At 40.4% G+C, this 13,815-nt stretch overlaps 1 protein-coding gene across 2 annotated transcripts in view; it reads right to left on the bottom strand.

The window, feature by feature from the left end:
* The window catches only part of ADGRD1 (adhesion G protein-coupled receptor D1), an 843,751-nt gene that overhangs the window by 730,758 nt on the left and 99,178 nt on the right, over positions 1-13,815 (bottom strand). For both annotated transcript variants that reach the window (XM_077461779.1, XM_077461778.1), the window contains 3 exons: positions 8,323-8,445; positions 5,244-5,489; positions 411-665 (listed from right to left, as the gene is read on the bottom strand). In XM_077461779.1, the coding sequence (XP_077317905.1) occupies positions 411-665; positions 5,244-5,489; positions 8,323-8,445 (624 nt within the window). The remainder of the gene's footprint in view (positions 1-410; positions 666-5,243; positions 5,490-8,322; positions 8,446-13,815) is intronic.

Genomic DNA, 13,815 nt, shown 5'->3' on the forward strand with positions numbered 1-13,815 from the left:
GGGCAAGAACATTTTTGCCCAGAGTCCAATTAATATTAAAGATGGCCCTGATTATAAGCAAAACATATTTATATCTAGGGTTCTTATTCTATGATTCATTCTGACTTTTGGCAGATATATAGACATATACATATTAGACACTGTGAAAGATACAGATAGATAGATACTGGGTTTGATTGTTTAAGAAATTTGTGGTATGATCTCTATAATGCATTATTTTCATATGTGTAAACAAATATGAAAACTCATATTGGAGATATCTCCATTAAGTTACAGTAAAAGATAAACAACCCCTTATCTGCATGTAGACATTTTCCTTTAATATGTTCCTGAAACAAGGCTTATGTTGATGTTAGGTAATTGTAAGTATGAAGCGACATTCACAAATGTTGCTTACCAAAATAACATACCAATGGCAGCTGTAAAGTAGTGGTGGATCTCAGAAGGGCTTAGAGCTCTTTCCCATATGATGAACTCATCGAAAGCACCATTCACATAGTGTTTGGAAGGATCACTGTTTGTGGCCACAATCAGGCGATCACCACCAGCTCCATAATTGTAGGAACTCTGACCTTGGGAATCACTGGCAATAAAGGTGCTATTGACATAAACCTTTAGGCCTTCGCTTGATGTCCAAGTGAACAGAACATGAGTCCAATATGGACCTAGAAAATGAAGGCACAAAAGTATTTAATTAATAGTTTAGAATTTACAGAAAAGTGGATCAAACAGAACACAACTTTCTCCAGTGCTTTAATTTAGGCATCAGTAGCAGGAAGTGGGCTATTTATTGGGCGTTGGTTGACCAAAAGAAAACAGCAATTTCCCATCACATGGAGAATTTCTTATGGCAAATTAATCACTTTTGCACTAAAAAATCATCAGTCCTATTATTATACACACATTATGTTCAGTGTTGTACAACACCAGAAAAAAGTAATGGTAATACCTTGCAGCATGTACTGTATGTCATGGATCCGCATTAATGTTTGTCTGTCAGCTTACCTCTCCTCAAAGCATGGCTCTATCAGGGAACTCTATATTAACCTGTGCACTGCAAGCCAGCCTTGCTGATCAATATTGTGTGTTTGACATCCGTGTGCTCTTTGCTGTGTGTTCTACATCTGATTCTAATTACCGATCTTGGTTTGTTCCTGACTGTCCTTGTCTGCTTCATATCCCGACCTTGGTGAGTTCCTTGATTATCCTTTCCTACTTGTTACCACGACCTTTGGCTATCTCCTGACTATCCTTTGTTGTCGCAGTCTGCTGCTTCCTCCATATCTTCCTGTACTCTACCGTGAGCATGAGCTGGGAGGCCCTGTGGGTCACGACCTGGAGCCAGACTGCAGCTAAATCCATTCCCACCACTAGGGGCCTCTGGTCAACACCCACTGGCTTTTAGATTCCGTGCCCTGGGAAATCTCATGCTTTAGCTCCCAGTGTGATCCGTTTTGGTGCTGCAGAATACCTGCTCTCCTGAATCACCTAGAGCTCCATCTAGGTGATTCAGTCAGCCAAAAAGTCCACTACCATGCAGTGCACTCCTGACCCCAAGGGGGTGCATCTGTCACCTGGACTCAGGTGACCTGACACTGTAATTGCCTCAAAGACAGCAGGTTTTTGAACTCGTCCAATCCAAAGTGCAATAAAGGTGCATTTGAAAACATCTGATCAGAAGTTGTTGCATATAGATAAATATCAATAAAATGGCATCTGCTATAGTATGAAATCAATTTATTGCACACTATTATAACTGAATTCCAGGCATACAGATCATTTGTAAAAATAGAAGGCCCACTATGAGTTAAATCACATGACGTGCAATTCATCTTCTTATCTCTATTACTTACATCTGACAGGCTCAGCCGAAGGATACACTCAGCAGGAGGGTACTCCCCTCCTCTCTGCTGCCCATTCACAAAAGCCTTTGTATTTTGTGAATGAGGTCATAAATACAAAGGCTTTTGTGATTGGGCAGGAAGAGGGAAGGGGTGGGCAAAGCAGCTGCCAGGATCCTGAAACTACAGCAATAGCTGTTTTACAAGAGTTGTATAAACCTGTCAGATGTAATAAAGATAAGTCCAGGAGGTTTCATGCAGCTTTTTGGACTTAAAGGAGAAGTATGGGTTTCTTTTTTTCCACCATTCATACTTTACCTAGGTGGATGCAGCATCGGTCCAGGCCTTACTGTCATGATGACGTGGTGCTTAAGTTGATATCTGTGACATCAGCAAAGAGCGGACTCTCTGCTGAAAACGGGACACAGGAGGGCAAAACGAATTACACTCCTGTGATCCATAGGAGAAGCCCAGTCAAACGAGTTTTGGCTGGACTTATCCTTTAACTCATAGTGTACCTTCATTTTTTTTAAAAAGGGACAGAATTCCTGGAGTTCAGTTTTAACTATAACACAAATTTTATTGTAAGAGAAGATGCCCCAGCTTCCAGTTAATCTTCATTGAAAGCTGTCAAATCAACCATGAAACAGTCAGAGCAAGTAACGCCAATAAATATAATTACTCAGGGTGAGCCTATACCGGTCATCGGGTTTGGGATTCAAGAGGAAAATTCATTTTTAAACCTTATTAGTGATGTTATCACTATTTTTAAGACCCTAGTTGCATTTTCTCAAAAAGGACATCAATACCTTATGGAGGGAAAAGTTTATTTAATCTATTACAGGTCATTTTATAGCGCTGTTCATTTTTGCAGTGTTATACATATATATTTTTATACATACACATCAGTCCATGCCTTTAAGGAACTTACAATCTAAGGTCCCTAACCCACATTCATGCATACACATAGTAGGGCCAATTTACCATGTCTTTGGAGTGTGGGAAGAAACAGAGTACCCAGGGGAGAACATGCAAACTCCATGCAAATAGTGCCATGGTCAGGATTTCAAACCAACAACCCCTTAGTGCTACCAAGCGGAAGTGCTAACCACTAAGCCACTGTGCTGATAGTTAAAAGATATACTGTACTGATGACCAAAGAAAAATGGAAATTTATTTTACCAGTTCTGAAGAATCCGGTTCCATAAGGAATGCACCTGCATCTACAGATAGTACTAAGAGCAGCGCGCAAATTAATGCAATTTATCTGACATCTTTCAGCAACTTCTAAGTTACCTATATCAGCCAAACAAGCATTACTCACCACAAGTTTATTGCCATTATTAAAGCCATTTTGTCAATCTACTGAATCCAACACAAGGCTAGCCCTGACAGAATTCTATTTAATTTCACCTGTTACTGTATTAATATTTAAGGGAATATCTTGACTTTTAACATACAGAATTATAAGCATCTGGGACATGACCTGTAACTAGAACAGAACAGCCATTAGGAAACCCACGTGCTGTGACGTCTTTCATTAGCATTACAGCAGTAATTCAAACAGATGAGACTCATTTAGAAAGGTTAGAACATCTTGTTCTGGTTCAGAACAGAAGATCCTTTCCTCTTCTTTACTATTAATATACATTTTAAGGATAACAAGAGTATTTTTCTTTAAGCTTCTACTTCAATGTTCTGTAATGTCCTTTGAATTTCACTGGAGGAATTATGTCATAACTAACGCTTTAAAATTATTACGCTTAGAGAGTTATTCAGAGAATATAGTTTTACTCCAGGCCTAAAACTTGTTCTGATTTATAAGCAGTATCAGCTATTAGTAATGATACAATAAAGCCTTACTACATTAGGAAATTATATTTCAGTTTTGCTCGGTTCCTGAACAAGCATATAATTCTTTCCACTTCCTCTCTAAAACATTTGTTTTTTGTTTTTTACACACATGTTAAAATCAGCCTTTTTGGCTATAAAATTACTTAAAACCACCAAAATATTATATATTTTCTGAACACAGACACCCTGTTGAATTAAAATGAGGTAGTTGCAATGTTTTATGTTGCACAATATTTGCATACTTGTTTATCAAGCCTATATTTTCTTGAAAAATACACTGAAATGAATTTTAGTGCACACAGACACAATTTAATCCCCATTTTTTTTGTACAAAATAAAAGCTGAAGTAGCGTTCAGTGAATATATATATCAAATATGTCAGGTCTCAAAGCTGTGATGCCCATGAAATCATAAATGTTATGGTACTCAAAAAGCAGTGGCGGCTAGTGGTCAAAAGTTTGGGGGACGGCAAGCAGACTTGGCCCCCTCACTCGCGGCCCCCTCCTCCCTTCCCCTCCGCGTGGCTCTTAAAATATCAAAGCAGCGATCCACTACACAAACCCCCCCAGTGCTCAATAGGTCCCCGATCCTCTCTCACTACCAGCACCTCCCACCCTCCATTGTGGGAGGAGGATGAGGTGATGATGCTCTGCTGAATCTGGGGCTGCTAGAAGAGACTGCTGCTGCTGGGGCCTTTGCTTTTCCTCACAGCCAAACAAGAGGCAGGTCCTGAGACCTGTCCTAAGACTCCCGGCCAATCGGGTCTCAGGACCAGCTTCCTGATTGCTCGCGAGGAGAAGCAAGAAGTCATTAGCAAATATTAATTCGCTAAGGTCACACGAGTGGGTGGGCTCGAGGCCCAGTGCTCTGCACCCCGAGCCTACCCTTTTTGAAACCAATTAGAGCTTCACGCTTATGTGCTTAAAAAAAAAACCTTGTTGAAATACATGCATGGAAAATGTCATGCTTACAAAGTTGTGGGAACAGGTTGGGGCAACATGACTGCGCACCAGTGCACAAAGCAAGGTCCATAAAGACATGAATGAGTGAATTTGGGGTGGAGGAACTTGACTCGCATGTACAGAGTCATGACCTCAACCTATAGAACACCTTTGGGATAAATTAGAGCGGAGACTGCGAGCCAGGCCTTCTCATCTACATCAATGCCTAACCTCACAAATGCGCTTCTGGAAAAATGTTTAAACATTCCCATAGACACACTCCTAAACCTTGTGTACAGCCTTCCCAGAAGAGTTGAAGCTGTTACAGCTGCAAAAGGTGGGCCAACTCAATATTGAACCCTATGGACGACACATGACACGCTGGTAGGTAAATTGGCCCCAGTATATGTGTGCGTATATATGCATTGTGATAGGGACCTTAGATTGTAAGGTCCTTGAGGGCAGGGACTGATGCAAATATACAGTATGTAAAAAGCCACATAAATTGTCAATGCCATATATGGTAAATGCCTATAATAAATAGAGATCTATGCTCCTCCATTATGTTTCTTTGTTAAGAACCAAACTGTAACAAAGTGATGAGTACCTGGAGGTTTTATTCTTGCTTTCCAGACCTTGGAGTCCTCATGTGTATATACCTCAACATAGCCTTCACGTTCATCTGAATAGATTTGAAAACCATGGGAAGTAACTTTTTTCCCAAAGGCCTGTGTCTGTTGGCTCTTAGGGGAATCATCTTGGAAATATTCTTGATTGTTACTTTGGTTTATAGGTTTCAGTTGTTTCTTTGGTGACAGGTCCTGAATCTTCCAGAAAAATGAGAATGTGACACCTGAAGTTTAAAGAGAAATAACAAGCCTCAGACAATAAGAAGACATGGGCTATGAAGCATTTTAGGTTATCTTCAAGTTAAACTGTATAAATGAGTAACTCTTATCCAATAGATATAAGTTTTGGAAGTATGCCCGAGTCACAGCTCCGTGTGTCCAATCAGACACAAAGTCCCAACCTGGCCCTGTCCCTTCTCGCCCCTGATTGGCTGACTGATATTGATTGACAGCCGTGGGAGCTAATGGTGCCGCTGCTGTGTCTCAGCCAATCAGGAGTGTCCAGGATGGCACGCACATTTGTGGACATCGCTGGAGACAGATGGGGCTCAATTAAGTAATTAGGGGTGCTGGGGAGGCTACTACACACAATTTTATTTTTTTATCTTATTGCATAGAATGCATTAAGGTAAAAAGCTGTCTGCCTTTACAACCCCCTTAAGTACACCCCTCAGACCCTTTTGATTGGGTATCATAATTCTGTAAATGTCATATCCAGGGTCCTTAAAAAAACGGCTGCAATCTGCAGTTTGGAAACGCTCACTGAATATCAACTTTAAAAGAATGCTAAGAGTCATTTATGAGCGCCAGTGATTTTAATCCATTATATTGGACTCACCTTGAAAATGAACTGAACTCGACATGAAACCTAGGACCAGGCAAGCTTAGTTAGGTATTTTTTCACTTTCAATCACATGTATTTTACTGTTGCTTTTTTTGCAAATATTTTCATGTACTGTTTTTCTTTTCTTTAAACAATAGTCTACAATTGTTAGGCTGAATCTAAAAATGTTCTAACCTAAAATGAAATAACTTATTACTAGAGATGGGCCAAACACCCCCCAGAACTCCTAAACAGAGAAAAAGTTCTGACCCGAACAGCAAACCATATTAAGGTCTATGGGACCCAAAAAAAAGTTCCCATTTCGAAGGCTTATATGCAAATAATTGGCCATAAAAAGTGTATGGGAGTCTGGGTACAGCCTGGGGGACACGAATCAATGCAAATAAAAAATAAAAAATAAAGATTTGTTTTTTTACAGGAGCAGTGATTTTAATATTGAAATATAGTGCCTGGGGGTCCCTTTAGTCTGCCTGTAAAGTGTCACATCTGTGGCATGTGTAAGAAAAAAAAGAATGAAATGTTATTTAAATTACCAGAAATACAATACCATTTCTGGCAATAGAAATTGTTTTAAAAAACAGCATGGGGTCCCCGCAGATTTTAGGGGAACCCCAAGCCATTTTTTTCAATGGTGTGGGGTTCCACCCAAAATCTATACCAGACCCTTATCTGAGCATGCAGCCTGCCAGGCCAGAAAAAGTGGGGATGAGCAAGCACCCCCCCCTCCTGAACCATACCAAACCACATGCCCTTATCATGGGGGGTAGGTGCTTTGGGGCAGGGGGGCTCTGCCACCCCAGCCCAAAGCACCTTGTCCCTATGTTGATGGGGACAAGGGCCTCATCCCCACAACCCTGGGCTGTGGTTGTGTGGGTCTGCGGGCAGGGGGCTTATCATAATCTGAAAGCCCCCTTTAACAAGGGGGCCTCCAGATCCCACCCCCCCCCCCATTTTAATAGATATGGGCTGCATAGGCCTACCCATTCACCAAAAAAGTTGCAAAAAGTAATAAAAACACAAAGACAGTTTTTGACAATTCCTTTATTAAAAAAATAAAAAAACAATGCCCCCCAAAGTAAATCCATCATCAATCACAATGTCCCACGAACCCAGAAAAAAAAAAACATTCTGCAGTCAACTAAGGCATACCGCCGAATGCCTGGCTTACCGTTTGATAGTTCTTATATAGGTAATGGCCACTTGGTGATGTCACCTGGAGGCACTTCCCTTTCTGATGTCACTGACCTAGCATTCTCCAATAAGGGTCTGGTATGGATTTTAGGGGGGCCCCACCCCATTTTTTTTCACTTTTTTATTGCCGGCAATGTTTCTTTTTTTTATTCAACTGTCAGCAGGAAGCCTATTGACAGCTGATGACACATCGATTGTTCAGGATGCCCACTCCTTAACAATCAGCTAAACATTGCACCCTGATTGGTCAAAACTTTGCCCAATCAGGGCTTAGAATGCACGGTGCCGCGTGCAGTGCATTGCAAGGCATTCGGCGGGGCGAACACCCGCCAAACACTCTGCAAATAAGGGTGTTCTCTGAACGGCAAACAGGCAATGTTCAGGCCAAGCAAAAGTTTGCCCAACTCTACTTATTACCGCTTTGAAGAAAGCTACCATATTGAAAATTATGTTACATCCAATTCTGGATTGAGCAGCAAGTGATACCTTTTATTTAAACAATGCATGTTTTTTATTAAAATATGGGAAATGTTGAACCATTAGCTGGAAAACTTTTGCAGAGGGTGAGGCTGAGATTGTAATATCTCCTCAATGCTGGTTCTAACTGATGCACCTATGTTGTTAGAGGCTGTATATTCCATCATGTACTACTGAGCTAGTCCATAGGGTAGTAGGACATGATGATAGCTCACTAAAATAAATAATTAGTATTTTTCTTTGTGTTCTTCTTGCTGTTTCTGGTGGTCACTTCTAGATAGATGGGGATGGGGCAGGGGGATTCTGGTGGGCTGATGAAATGTAGCTCAATTTGCAGGCTGATGAACTTTACAGTTTAAGTATGCTTTCATAATATTTAGCATTCTTTCGGCCTCCATGTTTGGCATCAATGTTCCAGTAAAATGGTTGTTAAAAAGAAGGGTTGATAGACTGTGTTCCCAGGGGGACAACATGGTTTTAAGCTTATCGCTTAGCTTCCTAACTTGCTTGAGCCACACACTAAGTATAACCAGTTAGATACTAACCTTCTGGTCCACACAAACTTGGATCACTAATGCAGGAGTTTTTGGAGCTTCCAAAGTACAGAAGGGTAACTCCTTTCTGCTCATTAAGGACAATGCCATGATTGACTGTTCCTTCCACAATATCTGGGGAAAGAAGTAAATATTTTAGTATATAAATCTCTTTGTTCTTGCTTCACACCAAATACAGGTTCAAAAACATCCTCTAACATAAACTCTTATGTCATATGTTCTGCACTCAACACACACACACATTTGATTTAGTTTAACACACAATGAGTATATTTTTAATTATTACATAAACAGCCAAAATACAACCTAAAAATTGTGGATTTCAGCAAGTTGAGCAGAGAACTCAACATGTGTATTGCATTTATATGTACCCATATTTGACTTCTTTATCTGTTTGCCAAATATCCATGTGTTTTTCTTCCAGGGCCTATAAATGCAAATAATGCACCTTTAGGGTATGTAATATCCTTTTCCTATTGTGTCTTTCCTGTGCAGTGTAAGCTTCACTATAGTTCACTGACAGTGAATATTTAAGGCAGAGGTCTCTATTTTTTGCAGTCAGCAAATTGATAAAGTATAGCTCAAGCTTAAAGTGGTACTAAAGTAGCAAAGAAAAAAAAAACAATTATGCAGGCCATACACGGTCGAATATCGAACAAATTTTCTTTTCAAAATCAGAAAATTCGTTTTTTTGTGATCCGATGATGCCACCATTGATTTTCGAAATTTGGTTGACCAAGCCTTCAATTTCACCTCATGTTGCTACAGAAAAGAATTTTCTTGGCCGGGAATCTTCTTTTCTCTCCGTAAATTTTCTTTTATCTCCGTACATTTTCTTTTCTTATTACATTTCTCGCATGATTCTCCCATCATTGATTAGAATATCGTTTGCTTTTCAAAAAATTTCCAACATGTCCGATTCCTCAAATTTTATTTCCGCACGAAAATCGGCTGTTGCTGCAGCCCACTAATGGTGCAAAATTCATACGAAAATTCTTAGATACGATTTTCGAAAGAAATATCTTTCGAAATTCGAACCATGTATGGCCGGGATTAGGTAGGGTTTTGTGATAAAAGAGATTGTATTTTCTGCCAAAAGATCCTTTACCTCTCTCCTAGCTATTGCGTGTGTATGTGTGTGTGTGTGTGTGTGTGTGTGTGTGTGTGTGTGTGTGTGTGTGTGTGTGTGTGTGTGTGTGTGTGTGTGTGTGTGTGTGTGTGTGTGTGTGTGTGTGTGTGTGTGTACATGTGTAAAATTTTAAGAAGCCAAGAATGATGCTGGATGCCAACATTTTGTAAATTTGTAAAGAAAAAAAATACCAGTCCAGATGTGCTGTAAAAGATGGCAGCAGTGACTACAGAATTGGATCTGTCAGTGTTAGGAAAGTGCAAACTAGGAGGTAAGTATACTATAATGTGGAAGTATACTGTGAATACTTGTACTTTATGGCAAGAGTGCGAAAAACGCCAAATGAAAGTTTAGTTCCACTACACCACGGTACACCAATATGCATGTTAGCCACAATTTTAGCTGTGTTTCAGATAGTGGTTACAATATGGGCTGTACTTTATATAGGAGTTACAATCTGAGTTGTGTTTCATATAGTATTCACAATTTGAGGTGTGTTTCTTTATTTGGAGCTATTTTCTGTACCATTGCAGAAAGGTATTGCTTAACCACTAGCCGACCAGCCACCATCATTATACTGCGGCAGGTCAGCTCTCTCCTGTAAATCGCTGTAGCTGTACATCGGCCCTTTAAATAACTAGAGCAGGCGCGTGCATGCCCGCTGCACGGCAGTGATCGCTGTGTCAAAACAGTCCAATCTGTCCGCCGCAATGTTGTAGTCCCGATAAAAATGGCTGATCGCCACAATTACTAGTAAACAAAAATTATAAAAATGCCATAAATCTATTCCCTATTTTGTAGACGCTATAACTTTTGCACAAACCTATCAATATACACTTATTGTGATTTTTTTTACCTAAAATATGCAGAAGAAAAAAAAATTGGGGATATGTATTATAGTAAAAACTAAAAAATATTGTTTGTTTTTTTCAAAATTGTTGCCCTTTCTTTGTTTATAGCGCAAAATATAAAAAAACGCAGATGTGATCAAATACCAACAAAAGAAAGCTCTATTTGTTGGAAAAAAGGACGTCAATTTTGTTTGGGTACCACGTTGCACAACCGCGCAATTGTCAGTTAAAGCAATGCAGTGCCGCATCGCAAAAAATGGCCTGGTCATTAAGGGGGCAAATATTTCCCGGGCCTGAAGTGGTTAATAGACTTGCCAAGACTGTTGAGGTTAATTCACTAAAGGACTTCATACAGTTCACTTAACAAAGTGAACATTCACCTAGCTACGTGAATAGGGTAAAGCTGTGTTCACTTTATTATCCAATCAGGTGCAAGCAAAAATCAACCTCCTTGAGCAAAGATGGATAAAGGCAGAATGGAGCTCTAGGCATTTACATTGCTTTTAGGCAATTTACATTCAATTTAATTGATAAGGATTGCAACAGGCACAGAGAAACCCATCTGCATTGTCTGTACTGGCATGGATTCATCAGACTGTCTACAAGTGCATCTTTTCTAATCAGAAGCAGGTACACAGCTTTAAAAGACTCCACTTACATAGTTACATTGCACACTCACATCGTCCCCTACCCACAAGGAGCCCACAATCCAAGGTCCCCATGCATATACTTTTCCCCTGGTTTACTGCAAGAGCGTTAAGGTTGTAGATGGACCTCCTGGACATTCACCTGGCTCTAGACTCCTGCCTAAATTGTCTTGTGGATGATCTCACTCTGCTTGAGTATACTACCAAAAGGAACAATAACCCATATGAAGCTTTTATATACTTTTTTCAGTTACAGACTAAAGACAGCCCATATTCAGTAAGTACTAATTATTATATAATAAATAATCTTATCCATACAAATACTGAAGTTGGTGGAGAATGGAAGCATGGAGATTGCTAGGTACAGTATAACCTGTGCTTATGATATACAATACCTTTCAGAGATGCTTACTCAGTCTCATTGTATTAACATCAGAGCCATAAAGTATTTGATGTTTCTGCATGTATCATGGTAGGTAAAACCCATTCACAGCCCTAGTTGGTCTCTTAAGATTCTTGGCAAAAATAGCAAAAAGAGAACTTGATAAAACGTAAGCTTTTGAAAGATTTTATTGTAAGCAGTTGAAGCTAATGTCAGAGAGGCCACCTCCTCACCTACTGACCTTCTCACCTTTGGTGAGTTCCCCTGCCATGTTGTTCATCTGTCAAAGCCCTTGGAAATATAAGGTGTATTTAGGTATAAAGGAGCCTTTGGCTTTCTTTTCTTACCATGGGGGGACCTGAGCGGCTAATTAGCAGGGAAAAGCACCGTCATTTGAGGAAGGGAAGAGGGTCATTAACTCTGTGCAAACTCCAACATCAACAAGCTTACAAAAGGATTCGATTCAAAGCACCAGCAGTGGCTCAAAGTGGTGAGAGAGCACAGCTTATGCAAGTATCAGTGAGTTGGGTTAGCCCAACAATGCGAATAGGAACAATACGCTGTGCAATAATCATTGAGTTGTGCATTCAAAATAACCCCCAACAAATTGAGATCAATATGCATGCAGCATATTCATCCAATGGATGTCTTTTGTGAGTTGTTTACAAAGTAAAAAAAAATATATATATATATATATATATATATATATATATATATATATATATATATATATAAAATATATATATATATATATATATATACAGTACAGACCAAAAGTTTTGACACACCTTCTCCTTCAAAGAGTTTTCTTTATTTTCATGACTATGAAAATTGTAGATTCACACTGAAGGCATCAAAACTATGAATTAACACATGTGGAATTATATACTGAACAAAAAAGTGTGAAACAACTGAAAAGATGTCATATATTCTAGGGTCTTCAAAGTAGCCACCTTTTGCTTTTATTACTGCTCCGCACACTCTTTGCATTCTGTTGATGAGCTTCAAGAGGTAGTCACCTGAAATGGCTTTCCAACAGTCTTGAAGTAGTTCCCAGAGATGCTTAGCACTTGTTGGCCCTTTTGCCTTCACTCTGCGGTCCAGCTCACCCCAAACCATCTCGATTGGGTTCAGGTCCGGAGACTGTGGAGGCCAGGTCATCTGGCGCAGCACCCCATCACTCTCCTTCTTGGTCTAATAGCCCTTAGCCCCTGTACACACGGTCGGAGAATCTGTCGGAATGTGTCTTATCGGACCGTGTCGTCAGATAATCTGACTGTGTGTGGTATGCATCGGACTGATTCCGTCCGAATCTCCGTCCGACCCAATTTTCCAACATGTTGGAAATATTTCCCGACCAACTGGGCCGGTCGGACGTAATCCGATCATGTGTAAAGCATTTTGATCGGACCAAGTGCCACGCATATTCAGATCAAATTCCTACATCAAAGCTATTGGCTACTAGCCTGAATGTAGTCCCATCGTAACTAAATTACGTCATCACGTTCTGAAAGATCGGATTTTTCGCCAACTTGGCCCGACCGTGTGTATGCAACAGTTTCGGACAAAATCCATCAGACTAAATCCGACGGGCAAAATTAGACGGATTTGGTTGGCAAAATCTCCGACCGTGTGTACAGGGGCTTACACAGCCTGGAGGTGTGTTTGGGGTCATTGTCCTGTTGAAAAAAAAATGATGGTCCAACTAAACGCAAACCGGATGGAATAGCATGCCGCTGCAAGATGCTGTGGTAGCCATGCTGGTTCAGTATGCCTTCAATTTTGAATAAATCCCCAACAGTGTCACCAGCAAAGCACCCCCACACCATCACACCTCCTCCTCCATGCTTCACGGCGGGAACCAGGCATGTAGAGTCCATCCGTTCCCCTCTTCTGCGTCGCACAAAGACACGGTGGTTGGAACCAAAGATCTCAAACTTGGACTCATCAGACCAAAGCACACATTTCCACTGGTCTAGTGTCCATTCCTTGTGTTCTTTAGCCCAAACAAGTCTCTTCTGCTTGTTGCCTGTCCTCAGCAGTGGTTTCCTAGCAGCTATTTTACCATGAAGGCCTGATTCACACAGTCTCCTCTTAACAGTTGTTCTAGAGATGTGTCTGCTGCTAGAACTCTGTATGACATTGACCTGTTCTCTAATCTGAGCTGCTGTTAACCTGCGATTTCTGTGGCTGATGTCTCGGATGAACTTATCGTCCGCAGCAGAGGTGACTCTTGGTCTTCCTTTCCTGGGGCGGTACTCATGTGAGACAGTTTCTTTGTAGCTATTGATGGTTTTTGCAACTGCACTTGGGGACACTTTCAAAGTTTTCCCAATTGTTCGGACTGACTGACCTTCATTTCTTAAAGTAATGATGGCCACTCGTTTTTCTTTACTTAGCTGCTTTTTTCTTGCCATAATGCAAATTCTAACAGTCTATTCAGTAGGACTATCAACTGTCTAACCACCTCTGCAC

The sequence above is a fragment of the Lithobates pipiens genome, unplaced genomic scaffold (assembly GCF_037356315.1).
Source record: "Lithobates pipiens isolate NorthernLeopardFrog02 unplaced genomic scaffold, aLitPip1_a1.2 Scaffold_3, whole genome shotgun sequence".
Lineage (NCBI taxonomy): Eukaryota > Metazoa > Chordata > Amphibia > Anura > Ranidae > Lithobates > Lithobates pipiens.